Source organism: Gigantopelta aegis, chromosome 1 (assembly GCF_016097555.1).
Source record: "Gigantopelta aegis isolate Gae_Host chromosome 1, Gae_host_genome, whole genome shotgun sequence".
Taxonomy (NCBI): Eukaryota; Metazoa; Mollusca; class Gastropoda; order Neomphalida; family Peltospiridae; genus Gigantopelta; species Gigantopelta aegis.
In genome coordinates, this window is record NC_054699.1 from 36,127,334 (window position 1) to 36,151,651 (window position 24,318).

A 24,318-nucleotide genomic window follows, 5' to 3' on the forward strand; every position below is an offset into this window, starting at 1 on the left:
CTACATTTAGTGTTGCAGTTGCTGCCGCTATCTATTATAAACATTACAAAATGTAGCTTTGATGCAGATAATATCTCGCGATCTGTAGTACTGCAGTTAGCGTTTTGGGGATTTTTGTTCATTGATTGAAATATCGCATTTCTACAACTCAACGCGAACTGTTATAAACTGAAAGATACGAAATAACACACACACACACACACACACACACACACACACACACACACACACACACACATATATATATATATATATATATATATATATATATATATATATATATATATATATATATATATATATATTTATCCTATAACTTACCCATGATATCCATGTCATAAGCCCATGTGATCATTTACTTTATTAACTCGGTTAATAATGGTATGCAAATCTGCAAGGTCTCTAGGTAATGTGTTGCTGTAGATGGGTCATTTGCTTACAAGCCAACAAGACCCGTGTACCTGAGCGTAACGTTTTCAAAGATTTGTTTAAAATGCGTCACGTCAAACTAATCTGTGCTAATCGTGATGGCGTCATATTATCGATAGCGGCGACTTTAGTACTGTGATTTACTAATAAAAGTAATTAGAATGTTATTTTAGAAGTGTTATAGGATAAATAGAATTCGCTACTCGTTTTCTTAATATGTAAAATATCAACCTCGTCTAGTTAATCGGTATTTGTCTCGGCAGAGCCTCGACAAATACCGATTAACATATACACGGTTGATATTTTCCACATTAAAAAATACTCGTGACGAATCCTCTATACGCACGCACACACACACACACACACACACACATACACACACACCTGTATGTGTATCTGTGTGTATCTGTGTGTGAGTGTGTGTGTGTGTGTGTGTGTGTGTGTTGTATGCATATTTATGTGTGTATATATGTATGTATAAGTATGCACACACAAACACACACGTTATCGTCCCCCCCCCCTTTCTCTCTCCATCCCTGTCTCCCATCTATGTCTGTCTGTCTCTCCGCCTCTCTCTCTCTCTCTCTCTCTCTCTCTCTCTCTCTCTCTCTCTCTCTCTCTCTCTCTCTCTCTCTCTCTCTCTGTATCTGTCTGTCTTATAAGAAAATAGTACAAATGTATACTTGGAACCGTCTACTGGCGGTATCAGAAACTGTAAAACAATGTACACTGCAGATGAAGTCGAGTTGTGATGTAATTGATGTTTGTTAACATTATAATATTCAGAACGACGAACGTCTCTTATATGGTTAAATAAAACAAATTAGACTGCACATATATACATATGTCGATCAATGAATGAAATCGGTGTGGTTAAATAAAACAAATTAGACTGCACATATATACATATGTCGATCAATGAATGAAATCGATATGGTTAAATAAAACAAATTAGACTGCACATATATACATATGTCGATCAATGAATGAAATCGATATGGTTAAATAAAACAAATTAGACTGCACATATATACATATGTCGATCAATGAATGAAATCGATATGGTTAAATAAAACAAATTAGACTGCACATATATACATATGTCGATCAATGAATGAAATCGGTGTGGTTAAATAAAACAAATTAGACTGCACATATATACATATGTCGATCAATGAATGAAATCGGTGTGGTTAAATAAAACAAATTAGACTGCACATATATACATATGTCGTTCAATGAATGAAATCGGTGTGGTTAAATAAAACAAATTAGACTGCACATATATACATATGTCGATCAATGAATGAAATCGATATGGTTAAATAAAACAAATTAGACTGCACATATATACATATGTCGATCAATGAATGAAATCGGTGTGGTTAAATAAAACAAATTAGACTGCACATATATACATATGTCGATCAATGAATGAAATCGATATGGTTAAATAAAACAAATTAGACTGCACATATATACATATGTCGATCAATGAATGAAATCGGTGTGGTTAAATAAAACAAATTAGACTGCACATATATACATATGTCGATCAATGAATGAAATCGATATGGTTAAATAAAACAAATTAGACTGCACATATATACATATGTCGATCAATGAATGAAATCGATATGGTTAAATAAAACAAATTAGACTGCACATATATACATATGTCGTTCAATGAATGAAATCGATATGGTTAAATAAAACAAATTAGACTGCACATATATACATATGTCGATCAATGAATGAAATCGATATGGTTAAATAAAACAAATTAGACTGCACATATATACATATGTCGATCAATGAATGAAATCGGTGTGGTTAAATAAAACAAATTAGACTGCACATATATACATATGTCGATCAATGAATGAAATCGGTGTGGTTAAATAAAACAAATTAGACTGCACATATATACATATGTCGTTCAATGAATGAAATCGGTGTGGTTAAATAAAACAAATTAGACTGCACATATATACATATGTCGATCAATGAATGAAATCGATATGGTTAAATAAAACAAATTAGACTGCACATATATACATATGTCGATCAATGAATGAAATCGGTGTGGTTAAATAAAACAAATTAGACTGCACATATATACATATGTCGTTCAATGAATGAAATCGGTGTGGTTGTGAAATAAAGTGAATAATTCCATGTTGGTAACATCATTTCATTATTTGTGCATATTTGTGAAAATGTAGTCATGATTGTGACCATGATTACTGGACAATGTATTTGCAATCGTAATCGATTAGTTTCAGTTTTCTTGTGATCGTAATCGTAATCGTGACATTCTAAATTTATCGTAAATTTGATCGATTACTTTCGTCAAGTAATCGACCCATCTGTGATATTTAAAAAAATATATATTCTATAACAGGTAATATTCCATTACACTTGCAGTATTGGACCGACCAGTGTAATAATGACGTGGCACTGGTTTGGTTAAAAAACCATGACGCCCATCAACCGAGTACCTGTCATCCATAACACTAACAGCTTAACCATTACGTCAGCAGTACCAGTCTATATATCGTGTGTACTAACAGCTTAACCATTACGTCAGCAGTACCAGCCTATATATCGTGTGTACTAACATCTTAACCATTACGTCAGCAGTACCAGTCTATATATCGTGTGTACTGACAGCTTAACCATTACGTCAGCAGTACCAGTCTATATATCGTGTGTGCTAACAGCTTAACCATTACGTCAGCAGTACCAGTCTATATATCGTGTGTGCTAACAGCTTAACCATTACGTCAGCAGTGCCAGCCTATATATCGTGTGTACTAACATCTTAACCATTACGTCAGCAGTACCAGCCTATATATCGTGTGTGCTAACATCTTAACCATTACGTCAGCAGTACCAGTCTATATATCGTGTGTGCTAACATCTTAACCATTACGTCAGCAGTACCAGTCTATATATCGTGTGTGCTAACAGCTTAACCATTACGTCAGCAGTACCAGTCTATATATCGTGTGTGCTAACAGCTTAACCATTACGCCAGCAGTGCCAGCCTATATATCGTGTGTATTAACAGCTTAACCATTACGTCAGCAGTGCCAGCCTATATATCGTGTGTGCTAACAGCTTAACCATTACGTCAGCAGTGCCAGCCTATATATCGTGTGTGCTAACAGCTTAACCTATATGTCGTGTGTGCTAACAGCTTAACCATTACGTCAGCAGTGCCAGCCTATATATCGTGTGTGCTAACAGCTTAACCATTACGTCAGCAGTGCCAGCCTATATATCGTGTGTGCTAACAGCTTAACCATTACGTCAGCAGTGCCAGCCTATATATCGTGTGTGCTAACAGCTTAACCATTACGTCAGCAGTGCCAGCCTATATATCGTGTGTGCTAACATCTTAACCATTACGTCAGCAGTGCCAGCCTATATATCGTGTGTATTAACATCTTAACCATTACGTCAGCAGTGCCAGCCTATATATCGTGTGTACTAACATCTTAACCATTACGTCAGCAGTGCCAGCCTATATATATCGTGTGTACTAACAGCTTAACCATTACGTCAGCAGTGCCAGCCTATATACCGTGTGTACTAACATCTTAACCATTACGTCAGCAGTGCCAGCCTATATATATCGTGTGTACTAACATCTTAACCATTACGTCAGCAGTGCCAGCCTATATATATCGTGTGTACTAACAGCTTAACCATTACGTCAGCAGTGCCAGCCTATATACCGTGTGTACTAACATCTTAACCATTACGTCAGCAGTGCCAGCCTATATATATCGTGTGTACTAACATCTTAACCATTACGTCAGCAGTGCCAGCCTATATATATCGTGTGTACTAACATCTTAACCATTACGTCAGCAGTGCCAGCCTATATATATCGTGTGTACTAACATCTTAACCATTACGTCAGCAGTGCCAGCCTATATATATCGTGTGTACTAACAGCTTAACCATTACGTCAGCAGTGCCAGCCTATATATCGTGTGTATTAACGGCATCCATGGCACAGTGGTCTAAGCCATCGGACTTAAGGCTGGTGGGTACTGGGTTCGCATCTCGATATAGGTACACCTCTACATACATATCCTTGCTGCCTATCTGGGTATGATACAGGCATACCTCTACATGAATATCCTTGCTGCTTATATGGGTATGATACAGGCACACCTCTACGTGTATATCCTTGCTGCCTATCTGGGTATGATATAGCCACACCTCTACGTGTATATCCTTGCTGCCTATCTGAGTATGATATAGGCACACCTCTACGTGAATATCCTTGCTGCCTATCTGGGTATGATACAGGCACACCTCTACATGTATATCCCTACTGCCTATATGGTATGCTACAGGCACACCTCTACATGTATATCCTTGCTGCCTATATGGTATGATACAGGCACACATCTACATGTATATCCTTGCTGCCTATCTGGGTATGCTACAGGCACACATCTACGTGTATATCCTTGCTGCCTATCTGGGTATGCTACAGGCACACCTCTACATGTATATCCTTGCTGCCTATCTGGGTATGCTACAGGCACACCTCTACATGTATATCCTCGCTGCCTATCTGGGTATGCTACAGGCACACCTCTACATGTATATCGTAGTTGCCTATCTGGGTATGCTATATGCACACCTCTACATGTATATCCTTGCTGCCTATCTGGGTATGCTATAGGCACACCTCTACATGTATATCCTAGTTGCCTATCCGGGTATACTGTAGGCTCACCTCTACATGTATATCCTAGAATAAATAGTTCAAGGCAATGTCTTCTGACGTTGACCTTTCTTTGCCATTCACTCCTATTACTGTAAATTGTGATATATTTGAATAACGCCTTCTGTTTTAACAGTATAGTCTATTTATGTACGCCTACGTGGTTCTTGCATGTTTACTCTCTCGTACTAATCTGTGCACTGCGGTAGAAGCCAATGCAGTTCAGATGCAAGCTCAAGTCAGCGTACTTGAACATTAATTGACTATAAATAAGTACAAAAATAAGTGATATCTTGAACTTGGACAAATACACCAATGGCAGCTGATTACTCTGTTCATTGTTTAAAATACTCGTCACCACCACAGAAACGAGATTTAGCTCGCTTACAATATTTAAAAAATATATTTCTGATAGTATTTTAAGAGTTTTAAAGTCTTTCATAACTCCATAGGAGTGGCTTGTGTACTTTTGTTGCTGTATTACTGTATTATTACTGTTGAACTCTTGTTTTTTATTTTAATCTGTACAAAAGTTGAAACGTAAATAAAGAATTCGTCTGTCTGTCTGTCTGTCTGTCTGCCAGTGTCGCAGGATGGAACCACCTCTATGGATTCATTCAGCTGATTAGGAGATTTCTCGTTAGAACCAGTGCACCATATCTTGTGAAAGACCGTGCTATGTGCTTTCCCGTGTGTAGGAAAGTGCATATAGATCCCTTGCTTTAATGAAGAAATGTAGCGGGTTTCCTCTGATGACTACGTGTCAAAATGACCAAATATTTGACAACCAATAGCCGATGATTAATAAATCAGTGTGCTCTAGTGGTGTAGTTAAGCAAAACAAACGAACGGGTAGGTATAATTATACTTGATGTAACCCGTGTTGAGCATATTCTGTACTGTATGATCTGTCTGAAGACAATGCAGTAAAGACTTAATTGGGTAACGTTTTTCAAGAATAAGATTATGCTATTAAGGTTTAGTGATTTGTGGATACGTCAGCCACATGAAAACGATAAAGTCTTGTTGTCATTAATTGAAACACGTATTTTTGATCAGGCCAAACAAAATTTGTGTAGTATGTTAAACAGTTCACCAAAATGTATTTTATTTCAACATATTGTTGATCATTTATGTTTGCAGTATTATTTACCAAAATATATTCCTAAATGTAATTTTATACTCTTATGGCCCGATCACACTGGCCCGAATGCCATTCCGTTTGTTTTCCGAATAGGAATTTGGCTGTTCGGGGAGCGAACGGATGCATACGGAACGGCATTCGGTAGCTCCCAAAATGTATTGTGCATGTTCAAAATAATTTTCATCGACCATCCGAATGTGGCGTTCATGTGTATTCGGGAAGTATTCGGGAAGCATTCTAGGAGCATACGGCATGTATGGAAAACGTTCGGGAAGCATGCGTCTAGTTCTTGGTGCATTCGGAATGAAAATTTGGAGGTGCTGGGTTCCGTATGCTTTCCGAACACCCCGAATGGACCTAGAACATGACGAATGCTTTCCGAACGTTTTCAGTATCCTTTCCGGATTATTTTTCATTTATGCCGCCGAATGTATAACGAATAGCCAGAACCCTTCCAGTATTCTTTCAGAACATTTTCCGAACTGCTCGTACACTTCCAGAATGCACAGTATGTTCGGTATGCTTTCCGAACACCCCGAATGGACATAGAACATGACGAACCCTTTCCGAACCCTTGCGGGAAAGCATGCGGAAAGAGTTCGGTCTATTCTAGGTCGATTCGCCGTGTTCTGAAAGCATTCTGAAAGCATACGGAAAGCGTTCGGAAAGGAAACCTTTCGAAGTCAACATGCGGGAAGTATTCGGTCTATTCTGAAACCATTCTGAAACCATACTGAAAACATTCGGAAAACAAACGGAAAGCATTCGGTGATACATTGGGGAAAACACATTCGGAGGGACATTCGGCCAGTTTAAAAAATCACACCACTTTCGTATACGGAAAACAAACGGAAGCTCATTCGGGCCAGTGTGATCGCCCCATTAATAAACTTAGAGATTATCAGCCCACTCTTTAGCGATAGAAACGGGAAGGTACAGTAACAAAAACGAATTTGATTATATTATAATTTGAACCAAGTTGAAGACGAATATAATTTTTATCAATCTGATTAAGTCATTTTTATTAGAATGTCCTAATTATGATATATTAGAACAAAATATATTAAACTGTATTATTGGAAGAAGCCATCTACCTATAAATTAATAACATTATTAAATGTACAGAATATTAAAGAACTAAATAAACTAACTAAATACCTCTCTGAATGTTATAAACTAAGATCTACATGTATTTTATTGGTATGATGAAACAATGTGTGTGACAAATGTGTTGTGTTTGCATATTTATGTATGCTATTTTAAAAATGTCCATGTTCTCCTGCACTATAATGTACTGTTAAAATTGTGCAGCCTTCTTGTTTATGTATCATATCCTATGTATGTTGCTCAGTTCAAATAAATAACTGAATTGAATTGAACATTTAGATGGAGGGGGATACGCTGAGCTTTCCCAAAAAAAATACGACCTCCGTGATCATTTATGATATGTTATGCAAATATAATTGACATAACCGAACTGTCGGTTACCTATGTAAACCATCGCGTGAACTGACTTGCGGTTATCTAACATTTTGAAATATCACCCCTTGATTTAATGATAAACATACTTTAACTCTCAATGTTTTCCCTTTTTTAAACTAACTGTGTGTGTCGGTAATTTGTGGCATGCTTCCATCAAATAACTGTTCAAGCACGCCTGTCGTGGGCATAACCTCTGACTTCACCAGAGAGTTCTGTCCCTCACAGGTTAAACTAACTAAACAAGACACCCCCCACCCCCACCCCCTTTATCTGCCCCTGATCCTATGAGCATAATCCCGCTTACTGGGTTGGTCGATTATCTGACTTGTGTATGCGGGTGTCTCAATAACGTAAAACCCTCGGCCGTCACTGGGTGTTTGTAAATTAAACACATAATGCTGTAATGGTGCAAAGGGGATTTACCTTTTGTTGATCTCCAATAACGTACTGGAGCTTGCTAGCTTTTTGTTATTATTCCACACAGAAACAAATAGTCGGACGAGCGAGAGGGTAAGAATATTTAGAAATTAATTTCACTTGGGACATAAATTTGAAACGAAACTGAAGCTCATTTAGACACTATTCTGAGTTTGTCGTCACTGTAAAATACATCTTTTTATACAACTGTAGTTAGCTAACTGATAAACAAATTAGCTAACATATTACTGTCTTGCTAGTTGCTATTTATACACTTGTAGTTAGCTAACTGATAAACAAATTAGCGAACAAATTACTGGCTTGCTAGTTGCTATTTATACACTTGTAGTTAGCTAACTGATAAACAAATTAGCTAACATATTACTGGCTTGCTAGTTGCTATTTATACACTTGTAGTTAGCTAACTGATAAACAAATTAGCTAACATATTACTGGCTTGCTAGTTGCTATTTATACACTTGTAGTTAGCTAACTGATAAACAAATTAGCGAACAAATTACTGTCTTGCTAGTTGCTATTTATACACTTGTAGTTAGCTAACTGATAAACAAATTAGCTAACATATTACTGTCTTGCTAGTTGCTATTTATACAATTGTAGTTAGCTAACTGATAAACAAATTAGCTAGCATATTACTGTCTTGCTAGTTGCTATTTATACACTTGTAGTTAGCTAACTGATAAACAAATTAGCGAACAAATTACTGTCTTGCTAGTTGCTATTTATACAGTTGTAGTTAGCTAACTGATAAACAAATTAGCTAGCATATTACTGTCTTGCTAGTTGCTATTTATACACTTGTAGTTAGCTAACTGATAAACAAATTAGCGAACAAATTACTGTCTTGCTAGTTGCTATTTATACACTTGTAGTTAGCTAACTGATAAACAAATTAGCTAACATATTACTGTCTTGCTAGTTGCTATTTATACACTTGTAGTTAGCTAACTGATAAACAAATTTGCGAACATATTACTGTCTTGCTAGTTGCTATTTATACACTTGTAGTTAGCTAACTGATAAACAAATTAGCGAACATATTACTGTCTTGCTAGTTGCTATTTATACACTTGTAGTTAGGTAACTGATAAACAAATTAGCTAGCATATTACTGTCTTGCTAGTTGCTATTTATACAATTGTAGTTAGCTAACTGATAAACAAATTAGCTAACATATTACTGTCTTGCTAGTTGCTATTTTGTTGGCAGGGCTAGCTCTGGGTGAGAAGAACATTTTGACAAATTATCTATTAAAGTTTAAAAATAGCATAAACGCTGCTATATTCTGTAACAGTATGTCAATTATTACATATATACATACAATTGTTTTTCCAAAATTAAAATAAACTTCGCCATTTGTTTTTAAAATTCGCAATTGGCTAATTTCGTGAATGCCAGTGCTATGGGTTTTTTTTTCTAATTTGAATATGAATATGTTACAAAAAAACAAACATTTTGTCCCGAGGGTTGGAATTGCCTTATCTATATCTCACAACGGTTTCCTGCCCCGAGTCAGACCACCGATCTTATCGGAGGCCGGACTCGGGGTAGGCGTCTTCGAAACCATAGACGTATATGAGCACGTTAAAACCGTATCTAAGTCTAAGTCACAACGGTGATTGATTCTTTTTTTTGCCATTGAATTACAGTGATAAAACAGTAATTTTTAAGCTACGGGTTTTATTATTATTATTATTATTGAAGAACAATTCGTAAACGTTTCACATACAAACTCATTTAATCATACGCGGAAAAATATAGTCCACATTATGGAACGACATAAACAAAGCAACAAATTAACAATAAATATAAAGTTGAAAATATTAATTTGTTTCAATATTTTTTAAACAATTAATACAAGGTGAAATGGCAAACAGAACTGCAATCTAATTAAAATTAGCTCCACTATTACATGTGGATCTAACACCAGCCAGTTGGAGCTCATGTCCACCAATCAAAACCTTACTTGCAGAATCCTGCCAGTGATTTAAAACTAACAACACTGCGTAGTCCCCAATGTCCAGGTAACATTTCGTCTGTAAATAATAATTTAAATATTGGCCAATCACACTTCGCCTTTTATAACGTTATTTGGGAGTATACAAATTCTAAAAATATCGGGCGAGTCTATTTTAGTGGTTGCAGTACAGCGAAGCATACCAATACGTACAGGGTGGGATATCAGTCTTCAATTTTACATTAAAAATTATTTATTTATTTATATAAAAAAATTTTTTAATCAGTCTTCAGTTTTACATTACATATTATTTATTTTATAAAATAAAACATGTTTTAAGGCATTCGTAATTCACACGAAACATACCCTCAGGATAATTCGGAATGTTTTCAAATTATTTTTAAATCACTGGCAGGATTCTGCAAGTAAAGTTTTGATTGGTGGACATGAGCTCCAACTGGCTGGTGTTAGATCCACATGTAATAGTGGAGCTAATTTTAATTAGATTGACAGAACTGTGAAAACCATGAATTATGACGTCACGCGTATGTGGAAATTGTCCAGCACCGGAGTGCTAGACATGTATCTAGCACCATGCAAAAGCTGACTAGTTCAGTCCAGTTGACATGAACAAGACGATAAACGACGTCATAACGCTTCTTCTTTTGATATCCCACGACGTGATAAGAAGTGTCTTGGTACACTGGCTGGAACGAGAAATAGCCAGTGCACCACAACTGATATATCAACGGTCCTGGTATGTCTGGTATGTGCTAACCTGTCTGTGACATGGTACATATACAAGATCCATATCTGCTAATGGAAAATTGTTGCGGGTTTCCTCTCTAAGAATATTACCAAATGTTTGACATCCAATAGCAGATGATAATAACTCAATGCTTTAGTGGTGCCGTTAAACAAAACAAACTTATAATGTTTCATTTAATTTGGCCAAATCATCCAATGCAATACAAACTGACCTCTGTTAACAGCCACCTGTCTATATGTGGTGGCTGGTTTACGTAGATTTCACTGGTGTTGGTCAGTGAAATTCTATCATATCATGTTTAAGTCATTAGACACCAGTTATTTTGTTAATATTACATTTTTAATTTTTTTTATACTTCTCGGTTTTTTGCATATGCATGGAAACAAATAAAAAAAACTTCAGTATACTGGAGATCCTGAAATTAACTCGTCCCTAAATTAATGCGAGTGCAGACTAAAATGCGACATGAAATTAATGCGAGTGGCCTCCCTTAAAGTTAATAACTTTCCTGTGTAGTTTTTGGTTAAATCCAAGTTGTAGGCGTCTTCAGTGAGATCAACTCACTAACAATGTGAGTGGCGGATGCAGGGGGGGTGAATAGGGTGGCTAGCCACCCCTCCCTTTCTGGGCATTTTTTTCTTTTTTATGTTCCTTCCAAACATATTTAATGAATTTTACGAATTAATCGCAGTCGCTGTACTGATCGACATTTGCCATTTTTAGGTCAGGTCAGGTAAAGTATTTCACGTGCATATATGCCACGATTGCTGAAATATTGGCCTTGGTAATAAACATAAAATTATTGACAAAGACCCCAAATTTTTATAATTATATCATTCGAAATGTGATTTTTTCAAAAAAAATGCCAAACAATTGAGGGTTTCTTTTCGAGAGTATTCGTATATACATCATGCATTGTTGATTAAATGTTTATATTCGTTGGAAAGCTATTGGATCCAGCTATCCAATGGTATCACGGTTATTAATATAACTTATTTGAAAATGGAGTAAATGCCTATAAACCTTCACATTGATAGCGAAAACAAAAGTCGTAAAATAGGCCGGGTAACATCAGAGTTGGTGCGATGAATAGGCAGATCATACTACAGGAAGGTGTCAGCTACACAAAAATACTAGTCCCATAAATTCCCCTTTCAGGTGACACCCCCCTCCATCTACATCTGGACTATAAGAAATTAAAACCAAAATGATATTTGAATGCTCGGCCTAAAAGGTTTTAAGGTGATTTGAGAAAATTAACGGGCGCCAAAGTAAAGTGCGTTGGACTATTTATAAAAAAAATAAACATAGAAATTTTGAGCCACGGCCAAAAAATTTAAAGTCCAACTAAGCCCCAAAAAGGAGGTTACCTGTCCTAGGTAAGGTTGGGTTCTACTTCGGGGAGGCTGGAGATTCCCGGAGTGACGGCACCAGATACGTTGATGTAGAGTCCGAACCACTGTGGAATAGCCGGGGCCGCAGACTGCACTGATCATCTTGTGCATAGAGCTGTTGTCGATCTTCGCAAACAAGATGCACTGCTTGAAGATCTGGTCCCTCTTGTGCGTGACGACTATTCCATGTATGCCGCTGAAGACTTGGCTATGTAGTTCGTCGTGACTGCCGTCGTCCAGTGGTCTCCAGTCCACGTTGAGGAATCCTCACCGAAGCATCTTCGGATCCAGCGTATCCCCCTGCATGTACTGATGTAACTGTCTCCTGAGTCTGTTGATGGCTAGGACCCATTCGTCGTCCTCAGGGGGAGTGACTGGCGGTGGCGGTGGCGGCGGCTTAGTTTTGGCTGGTTGGGTGGTCGGTGATGTTGCCTTCCGTTTAGCCGCCGCAACAACAACTTGTCCCGGTGCCGAGTCAACGGGAGCGGTCGGTATAATTGGCCGCGTCACCAGAGTCGGCGTCCGTGGCGTCGAGGTGGGTGAGCCCGCCCTCGGAGCCTGGCACATCGCAATGTCCAGGCTTGAGTAGGTTTCATCCGGGGATGCAGGCGCCTCAGGCTGTTGTTTCCTCTTCGGTGAAGTCCGTGGGGGCGGCGACGCGGAAGGACCCGCCGCTGGCGGTTGAGCCGCCGGCTTTGGATCCCCCGAGCTGCCGCCCCTGGCGTACGTCTCTTCTTCCCTCCTCTTCTGGTCTTCTTTACCGAGTCGCCGTACACTAAGGTCGCCCTTGACCCCATGTACGCGACTTGGTACTCTACCAATACCCCAAATGTTGCAATCATTCCCCCCGGGGGGGGGGGGGTGCAACTCGAGAAAGCAGAATTTCACGTCCTGTCTCATCGCAAGTCAGAGCAAGAAAAACTGCCATTTTTAGCAAAATATATTAAACATGACGTTATAGACAAGATATTACGTTTGTATCTGTGACGTTTAAAGTTATCTTTACCGTTACCGTAAGCCCCCGCCGGTTCACTCCATCCCAATCCAGCCACTACCACCACCACCACCCCCTTATTATTTTCTAGATCCGCCACTGAACATGTCAGTGTACACACCAGTTAACCTGTGTAGTCCCTATTGTTTTTTGTGAGATCAACTCAAAGCATATTTTTGCGGCAATCATTTACGTAACGTGAGTTGCTTAAATCTGGCTAAACAATAGCATATATGTACCATTACAACTGTATGCCAACAAAGTTGCAGGGAACTTGAACAGTAAAAGCCATTCACATGCTATGGATCGTGTCGGCTTTTAGCAGGGTGGCCAAAGACACTGCAATCGTCACGCATGGCTGACATCTTGCTGAACAAAATTTTAAATAATTGGCTAAAAAGAAATCCCGACAAAAATCAGAATGTAGTTATCCGTATGATGCTTTATACATATTTAAATCACGTTAAATACGCTAAATATTTGCATACATACATACACGCGCGCACACGCACACACATTATTATTTCAGTCCATATTCGATATTTATTGTGTACGAATCCGAACCGATGCTTTCTCGGGCGTTAACAACAAAATATTTTTATTTCTGATAAGCAATAATACACAAACGTCTCCAATAAGTATTTGTTGGATGTTTACAGAGGTTTTGGGTTCCTATTGATACAATAATTAATAATAGAGCTAATTCACATTCCTATTGTATGGCCTCCCATTGTTAATGCCCCCCTTGCCCACCCCTTGCACACACACACACACACACACACACACACACACACACACACACACAATTTGTTGACAGGGCTATTTTTACGAGATCTCGCGTCAGTTCACGGCTAGCGTCGACGAAATGCAAAAGGGGTCTATTAGTCTGTCTCGTCTACGATGAAATGTGCTCCAGTTGTTTTAGGAATTTTAATCTTTGTTTTAATAGCGTGTGACACATAACTTTCTGGACTATTCAACAATTAGTCTGTCTCGTCTACAATGAATTGTTTTTCAGTTCTGTTTTTAAATATATTAGAATCTTAATTTGTTTGGGGGGTTTTTGGTTTTTTATGGGGGGTTTTGGGTTTTTTTGGTGTTTTCTTTTTTGTTTTTTTGAGGAGGGGGGTATGTTTTAATAACGTGGGACACATACAAAACATACAAATAAATGCGTTATATTATTAATGCGAATACCACGAACTAATGATACTCTGTTCTGAAACTCGACACACGTTTTATGTTCCCGTCTGAATGCTTGTGGCAGTTAGCATGCAGAACTAAACGAAATGGCATGATGCATCTCGTGTAGAGCCATTTTTCCCATACGGCCTAAACCCTTCACATGTTACAACACCTGAAAATACTATCCGAATATTTCGAATAGCAAATTAGCGAGCGAATATTCGAATATTCGGACTGAACACTAGTACAGTGCCAAATCTATTTGATATTGTTTTGCATTGCTTGTTAATGTGTTACTACATGTATGCACGTGTTCATTTGATGCATTGTTTACCCATTACTGATAATAAGTGATACAGTAATAACGTTTGTTGAAATAAGACTTAATAAATGAATTGATTGTTGTATTAGGGCGGGAGGTGGCGGGGGGGGGGGTGTAATATTGTCAGGTATTCTGTGAACATGCACACCATTCTAATAAAGTATAGATGGTCTATATACTACTGCAACAGCACATGTAGTTATAGATTGCTAAACAAAAGTTATTATATTTTACTTATAAAATAAAATGTTTTACTATTTGCATGGCCTCTACACCAGTCTCATATTGCGGCTTTTTGTTTGGTATTAAGTCATGACAGAATAAAGAACCTCCATTCTAGGAAACGGCAATTTGTCTAAACCTGAAATAACTTACTGTCTACCGGTTTAGATGATTGATTATACGATCTTACGAATTCCTTTGGGGTTTAGTTTTCTTTTTATGCGTATGTAATAAAAATAAGTATCAAATAGGCAATAAATGTAACGTTAGTAGTAAACAACAAAACAAAAAACAACGTGTAAAGAACTATAGAAAGCTCGACAAAACCTAATGCTGTATTAACTATATAAATCGGATTTGTATTGAGATAATAAAAATGTACGTTATAGTTACATCATCCTTATCCGGGAGATTTGTCTAGTTAGACCACGGTTTTTGCGGCCGTTGAGTGACGGGTGTAATGATCGAGGGCCCTTGCTTTGACGTTATAGAAAGAAAGAAAGAAATGTTTTATTTAACAACGCACTCAACACATTTTATTTACGGATATATGGCGTCAGACATATGGTAAAGGACCATACAGATATTGAGAGAGGAAACCCGCCGTCGCCACTTCATGAGCTACTCTTTTCGATTAGCAGCAAGGGATCTTTTATATGCATCATCCCACAGACAGGATAGTACATACCACGGCCTTTGATATACCAGTCGTGGTGCACTGGCTGGAACGAGAAATAGCCCGATGGGCCTACCGACAGGGATCGATCCCAGACCGACCGCGCATCGAGCGAACACTTTACCACTGGGCCACATCCTTGCTTTGACGTTACAGATACTGTGTTGTTATTTCACACCTCATTTCACCGGCCCTTGCTTTGACGTTACAGATACTGTGTTGTTATTTCACACCTCATTTCACCGGCCCTTGCTTTGACGTTACAGATACTGTGTTGTTATGTCACACCTCATTTTACCGGCCCTTGCTTTGACGTTACAGATACTGTGTTGTTATGTCACACCTCATTTCACCGGCCCTTGCTTTGACGTTACATTTCTATGCGTATTATTATTCATGGGCGTCATTCGCTGAGGAACCTTTTATGACAAATATTTTTGTTGAGCAACCGCCATTCTTCAATAATATATCATTTGTATAGATTACATTGGTTAAAAGCCTACGACTGAAGAAAGCCATATAGATAAATAAACAATATAATTGTAATAACTGCTATCATGCCACCGTTTTGTTTGGAACCTTAAGCATGTTAATCAGACCAACTCGTGTTGTAGGCATATAAGAACATAATGAACACAATGTATAGATTTCAAAAAAAAAGGGGGGGGGGGGGGGGGCGCATATCCTCCCTTCCCCAAACAAGTGACACCTATGATCATTACAGTTTAACTTCCAGTTTTCAACACTATTAAAGAATTATAATGTCGGTCTGTCTAAAAACCCGGAAAAAGGCGAACACATGCACTTTTGAAACTTTATTTCAACACAACATTTTTACTTTGTTCAATCTCGTCATAAACTATTTCAACACAGCAGTTGGACTTCGTTCAGTCTCGTCGTAAACTATTTCAACACAGCAGTTGGACTTTGTTCAGTCTCGTCGTAAACTATTTCAACACAGCAGTTTGACTTTGTTCAGTCTCGTCATAAACTATTTCAACACAGCAGTTGGACTTTGTTCAGTTTTGTTATAAACTATTTCATCGACGTTAAATTACGGGGTGTGGGGTGTGATTTTAATATTTCTTACACACCCGTTGGTAAAAACACCATGCGTTATTTTTGATAATATACTCTTCAAAAGAAGAAACGCAAAACCACATTGTCGTAACATTTGGAGAATTGATTTAATTATTGAATGGTGAGTCCGATAATTACCAAATGTTGCAGGATTGTTCACAATTCACTCTAGTCCATTGTGAGTAAGTGAGTAAGGACACACCACCAAGGTCAAGGTCATCTGGAGTCAATACCGGGTGTGGCCTCCGCGTGTGTTGACAACTGCCTGGCACCGCCTGCCCATTGAAGCAACCAGAGTACGGATGACGTCCCGGGGGATGGTGGCCCACTCGGCCTGCAAGGCTGCTGCCAGCTCGGGCAGGGTCTGGGGCTGTGGTTGTCGCTGTCGGAGGCGTCGGTCCAACTCGTCCCATAGATGCTCAATTGGGTTCAAATCCGGTGATGTCGATGGCCAAGGAAGGACATTAATGTTGTTGTTCTGTAGGAAAGCCGTTGTGAGACGTGCTGTGTGAGGCCTGGCGTTGTCATGTTGGAACACTGCGTTGGCGTTGGCCATAACTGGAACGATGTGTGGCCGGAGGATCTGGTCAATGCAGCCCTGTGCATTCAGGTTGCCCTGCACGTGGACCAGGTCAGTTCTGCCAGTGTGTGAGATGGCTGCCCACACCATGACACTACCCCCGCCGAATCTGTCCACTTCCTGCACGCAGTTTGCCGCATAACGTTCACCACGACGCCTATACACGCGACATCTTCCATCATGACGTCGGAGCAGAATCGGGACTCGTCACTGAACCACACCTGTCTCCATCGCAGTTGAGGCCATTGTCGATGAATATGGCACCACTGCAGTCGGAGTCGACGGTGTTGTGGTGTTAAGATGACACCTCGAACTGGACGTCTGGCACGAATTCCTACCTCACGTAGGCGGTTCCGTACGGTCTGATCGGATATCCTGCGCAAACCTGGTATTGCTGCGGCTGTGGAGGTGGCAGTAGTCAATCGTTCCCGAAGGTGGCGTACCCGGATGTAGCGGTCCTGCCCGGGGGTAGTGACTCGTGGTCGACCGGATCTAGGGAGGTCACGTGTTGATCCATGTTGCTGGTAACGGTCCCACAGTCTGGAGATGGTGCTTGGGGACACATGGAATGCCCTGGCAACGGCCGTTCTGGATTCGCCTGCGTCTAGTCGCGATGGCATTGTTTCTCTGCGGTTCACTGAGACGTGGCATGTCCTGGATTGTCAACTGTCGGCCAGATACAGAGGCCAGGCAAGCGAACACCCTGCACTTTTATACTGTCGGTGTTCATGTTGCACGTGCAGACAACGCACGTGCAGTGGTGACATGGTTTGCACGTGGCTGCGTTTTTGCGAATATTCACATTTTGGAACTTTATTGTACAGTAGCTGCGTTTTATCGAATGTAACCGTGGGAATGTGTTTGGGACATGCAATGACCTTATATTCACAAAGCATGAACCGGTAGGAAACATAAAATCGGAGTTATAACCCATTTGTACCCTTTTGCGTTTCTTTTTTTGAAGAGTATATATAGTTGTTTACACACATGTACGTGTGTTAACAATTTCAAGACATACGACTGGCTTCTCTTAGGTGATGACCAGGTGACCAATGCCATACGTCCACTAAAAAACAACACGGTGGAAATCGATTACGCTGTGGCGTATTACCAGGTCTGTTAACATCAAATTGGGGCGGTTTGCGGACGGACTGGACAAAAGTGGCATGTTTTTCAACAGAGACCGACACTCGTGTTTAGATTATAATAATTCTCAAGAACCAGATTTTCAACCAATGGGAGGTCATTACGACGTATTTTTCTAAAAAAATAGCTGCCAGTATTAAAAATAGCTCTATCCATGTAGCATACTGGTGGCTTTTAATCAAGAATAATTACTAATTTGTGTTTGTAATGTAATTATTATATCGTGAACTACATGCTCATAAGAATTACAATAAAACAATTTAATAGACTAGCAGAAACAAAGTTAGATGAAAAAGGTATATAGACGTGACGTGACTTGTCGTGTATTGTTTTGCACACAAATTGAGTCACAATTCTTTGACAGGAAAGAATTGGGTGATGTTTCAATGGACACATCGTGTGGGTATTTATGTGTTTCAGTTTACTTTCAATTTCTACTAAGAATTATTTACAAAACAACTGTTTACGCCGAGTGGCTCACATTATAATTTTGATGTACTTGAGTGAATTATTGTGCAACAATGGTGCGTGAAGTCGATTGACTGATATTTATTTATCACAAAAGATATATACCCCCCCACCCCCCCACCCCCCTTCAAACTCAGTGAATATGACACTATCTGTTTATGCTGTACCTAGTGAGACATTTTCTTGCCAAATGCTACCCTCATGTTAAATTCACTATATTGGGGCTGAATGTCATGGAATACAGCAGTTTATTACCCATATGGGCTCAAATATACGGGGTAATATTTTTTCGATCTCTGCACAGTGTGCAGATTGCTTCTACAGTCACTGATTGGCTGGCTTTAAAAAGACAAGATTTGATTGGCAATTACATACTGCCGGGACTACTTTTTGTTCATTCATGATTCCATTCATCGGTCAAATTATTACTACGAACTTCAAATATTTTTTTACGAAACGAACATTTACGGAATTAAAAATCAAAATATATGTACAAATGTTTAAAAATGTTTTTATTTTATTATTTTGACTGGGTTTTTTTTTAACTATTCTTTGGTGGATACTGTTGGGTGTGCACCGGTAACGGCGCGTATGAATATATTGTTATGGCTGGTAGAGCTTGTTCAGTTCTTAACAGCAGCGAGAACGTAAATATACTTTTAAAAAAAAACGTTAAAGATTCTGAACAATGGATAATAACAAGAAAATAACCATACTGTCAAAATACGAGGAATATACGGATTATCTGTCCCTCGTGAATTAATGCTGCACCTTACGTCAGTCATCAGGAAACCGGTGTATGGAAGCTCGTGCTGTTACATTTATATTTCAGTCACGTTCGTCTGCTTTTGTGTAAGACTGAGGATTCCTGGATAATGCATGGCCGTACATATACATATTGAACACGCATTTTAATATATATTTTATGTATTATATTTTAATAATTTTAAACCATTTGAGTGACGTTTAAGTAAGATAACACACAGTTAACTGTCGATTGTTGAACAATAACCCACGAGGGCCTTACCTTCAAGAATCGACAGTTTGTTTGTTTGTTTTGTTTAACGATACCACTAGAGCACATTGATGTCAAACGTAAATGACGTCATTTTGGATATACTTACGGTTGTGGGGAGGGGGTTTGTCATTTTTTTTTAAGAATGCTGAACAATTTGAAATGTAAAATTGCAATCTAATTAAAATTAGCTCCACTATTACATGTGGATCTAACACCAGCCAGTTGGAGCTCATGTCCACCAATCAAAACCTTACTTGCAGAATCCTGCCAGTGATTTAAAACTAACAACACTGCGTAGTCCCCAATGTCCAGGTAACATTTCGTCTGTAAATAATAATTTAAATATTGACCAATCACACTTCGCCTTTTATAACGTTATTTGGGAGCATACAAATTCTAAAAATATCGGGCGAGTCTATTTTAGTGGCCGCAGTACAGCAAACCATACCAATACGTACGGGGTGGGTTATTAGTCTTCAATTTTACATTAAAAATTATTTATTTATTTATAAAAAAAAACTAACTAAATCAGTCTTCAGTTTTACATTACAAATTATTTATTTTATACAATAAAACATGTTTTAAGGCATTCGTAATTCACACGAAACATGTCGTATACCCTCAGGATAATTCGGAATGTTTTCAAATTATTTTTAAATCACTGGCAGGATTCTGCAAGTAAGGTTTTGATTGGTGGACATGAGCTCCAAATGGCTGGTGTTAGATCCACATGTAATAGTGGAGCTAATTTTAATTAGATTGTGTAAAATTGCTATTGAAATGGTTTGGTTTGATGCCTATGAATGCATAGTGTCATTTTGTGGAGTGTCGCCAAAGGCTCGGGAAGGACAACATCAATAATTCACTCGTGCAAGATAAATGGTAGTTTGTAACATGTAGCCGATGTATATCGAAAATAAAGGCTATGAAAAAAAAATTAGCTGGGATAATAAAGAGAATAACAAACTCGGCACCAGTTATTGTCATATTTGTGTCACTCGTGAAATAAACCTCCCGACAAGTGAAAATTATTTCACTCGGGATATAAATTTGATAATAACAGGTAACATGTTTATTATCCTCTATATAATACATCTGTGCTTTCATGTTAATCACAAGGTGAAAACGTACCGCTATAACTGTCTCTGTTTTGCAGGTTAGTCACGGGGATGAAACATGAACGTCAGGAATCAAATAAAGCGATTCAAGAAGGAGATTATAGTCGCTGTTTTGTTCTACGTCATTCTGCACGTGCTCGTATTGGTAAGGGTCTTTCTTAAAGGGACAGACCCTAGTTTCAACCTATGAAAATTAACTCTAAGTTTCGTTAATCTACAAACCTGTAACACATTTGGATAAAGTTACAATTGAGAGAAACATGAGTCTGTGACTTTGAAATGGTGAAATACCCTCTAAAAATGGACTAAAACTTGACTCCATAACTGTTACCTCTCAGACGCACGTGCGTTTTTAAAAATATGAGAAATCCATTTTGTGATATTAAAAACACCAGGATAACCAAAAAGACTTTGAATGTACGGAAATGGATAATCTAAACAATAAAATCTAAGTAAAGTATGATTTCAGTTATTAGAAACGGCTCTAATAGTAAAAAAATATGCTTTAGTTTTTAAAAACTAGGGTATGCCCCTTTAATTCTCTGCTCCAGGACTGATATACAACATGTGTTGGTATACGTCATCCAAGTGCATATTTCATATCCCATGCTTTTATTTGGGAAGAGTAGACAGTGTGATGGAGGCAGCGTTCCTCTCGGACTACACGTAAAGTTTTAATTATTACCTTGTAATTCAGACTAACGTTGTTTTCTCTCCGTCTACGCTTAGTCACAATGATTACCTTATAATTCGAATTAAAGCTTTAGTCTCCCGATCGACACCGAGAGTCACTAATATTACCGTATAATTCGAATTAAAGCTTTAGTCTCCCGATCTACACTGAGAGTCACTAATATTACCGTATAATTCGAATTAAAGCTTTAGTCTCCCGATCACTGAGAGTCACTAATATTACCTTATAATTCGAATTAAAGCTTTAAACTCCCGATCGCGGAGTCACTATTATTACCTTATAATTCGAATTAAAGCTTTAGTCTCCCGATCTACACTGATAGTTACTATTATGACCTTATAATTCGAATTAAAGCTTTAGTCTCCCGATCTACCCGATCTCACACCGAGACCTTATAACGAATTATTTACCTTATCATTCGAATTAAAAAGCTTTAAACTCCCGCTTTAGTCTCACGATCACTGAGAGTCACTAATATTACCTTATAATTCGAATTAAAGCTTTAAACTCCCGATCACTGAGTCACTATCATTACCTTATAATTCGAATTAAAGCTTTAGTCTCACGATCTACACTGAAAGTCACTATTATTACCTTATAATTCGAATTAAAGCTTTAGTCTCACGATCTACACTGAAAGTCACTATTATTACCTTATAATTCGAATTAAAGCTTTAGTCTCACGATCTACACTGAAAGTCACTAGTACTATCACATAATTCGAATTAAAATTTCTGCAGAGGTGGGGAACAAAAAATATAACACTTTTCTATTTTAATTTACTCTATGGTGTTAAAGTATACGATAAAATACTAATATTTAAAACAAAAAAAATTCTTGTTAATTTGGAATGTAAATAATGAAAATAATAATGATATCGGCGACAGTATTCGTTGTTGTTGTTGTAATGACTGGACAATGATCAGAATCCAACAATAAATAAATAAATAAATACAATTAAGCAAAATTCGGAATTAATCTTATTTGTTTCCATAAACCTGGGACCCTAAAACCTATAATATTTTTCTTTTGATTTTCAGAGCCCTGTGTGTATGCTGGGCGTGGTTCCTCTCGCGTATTATCCGAAGTACGAAGGGTCGGCGCCTGAACCCGCCATCACCATCGTCACTGCTTACTTCAACCTCGGCCGATTCCGGAAGGGTAACGAAGGGAATGTGTTTGGCCCGGGTCTGTATCAGACGTGGGCCTCGGTCTATAGGTACATGGAGAATCCAGTTATTCTCTACACCGACAGCGACGACTTCGCAGACGTGTTCACAAAGATTCGGTCGTCACTGCCAAACAGGACCAGAGTGATAAGGATAGAGCGAGACGACCTCTGGGCGTTTAAGTGGGTGCAGAGAATACGGGAAATCTACTCAGACCCATCATACCCGAAATTCCACCCTAACACCGTCGTTCCGGAGTACTCGTGTGCACAGCACGCGAAATATTCGTGTGTGCAAGACGCCATTTTGAAAGATTTCGTAAAAACAGATTACGTTATGTGGTTGGACGTCGGCTACTTCCGGTTAATCACAGAGCGGAAACGTCACTTCCTGCTGAGTGTTCCGCCACATTTTGACAACAGGAGAATGGCTGTTAACCAGATTCATTTTAGAAGTTTAAATGAATCGCCAAACGAGATATTTCGAACGAATCTAGTGTGGGTGGCGGGGGGCCTAGTTTTAGGACAGAAGGAATTGTTTTTGAAGTTTATAAAGACTTACCGCTCGGCTGTTGAGAGATATTTAGATATGGGTTTGAGCTCGACGGACCAGCAAGTTCTGTTCGCTATGTACACTCAGAAAGAGAAAGATATTCTAAAGCCCGTTCAGTTACAACCATACGTGTGGGATGTATTCGGGAGCTGCTGGTATTATTTAGGATATCAGTGTTATAAGGAATTGTAAAGTCAACGAGGACGGATCAACGATTTTGCGAAGCCAGGATTTTAGGGGGGTGTCAACCCACACTATGTATGTATGTATGGGTGGGTGGATGGTTGGATGGATGTAAGTATGTACAATGTATGTATGGATGGATGGATGTAAGTATGTACAATGTATGTATGGATGGATGGATGTAAGTATGTACAATGTATGTGTGATTTTATAAAATGTAATACAGGTTTGGGGGTTTTTGAAAACGGAAAACGTTTGATTGGGGGCATAGCTCCCGTGCCCCCCCCCCCCCCCCCCCCTTTCCATACGTCACTGGGAGGGGCGACGGAGCACGTGCTGACAGGACATTTTGTTTTAAATATAAGTGAAGGATAACATGGACTCCTTTTGTAGGTTTTAGTTCTCTACCAACACTGGGCCAACCTCGGTTAAATCAGTCGATCTAAAATACATTTATAAAGCAAACTTGTTTTTGCAAGTACCGCAACCCATGTTTAGCTTAAAAATATCTTTAAAGACAGTTTGCGATTTATTTTTTATTTTTCGGG

At 38.6% G+C, this 24,318-nt stretch overlaps 1 protein-coding gene across 1 annotated transcript in view; it reads left to right on the forward strand.

Annotated features, from left to right (window-relative positions):
• LOC121367929 overlaps window positions 1-24,065 on the forward strand; it is a 56,616-nt gene extending 32,551 nt beyond the window's left edge. The window contains exons 2-3 of the mRNA XM_041492389.1: window positions 21,211-21,317; window positions 22,907-24,065. Coding sequence (XP_041348323.1) covers window positions 21,231-21,317; window positions 22,907-23,779 — 960 coding nt within the window. The 5' untranslated portion in view covers window positions 21,211-21,230 and the 3' untranslated portion in view covers window positions 23,780-24,065. The remainder of the gene's footprint in view (window positions 1-21,210; window positions 21,318-22,906) is intronic.
• Window positions 24,066-24,318: the final 253 nt, after the last annotated feature.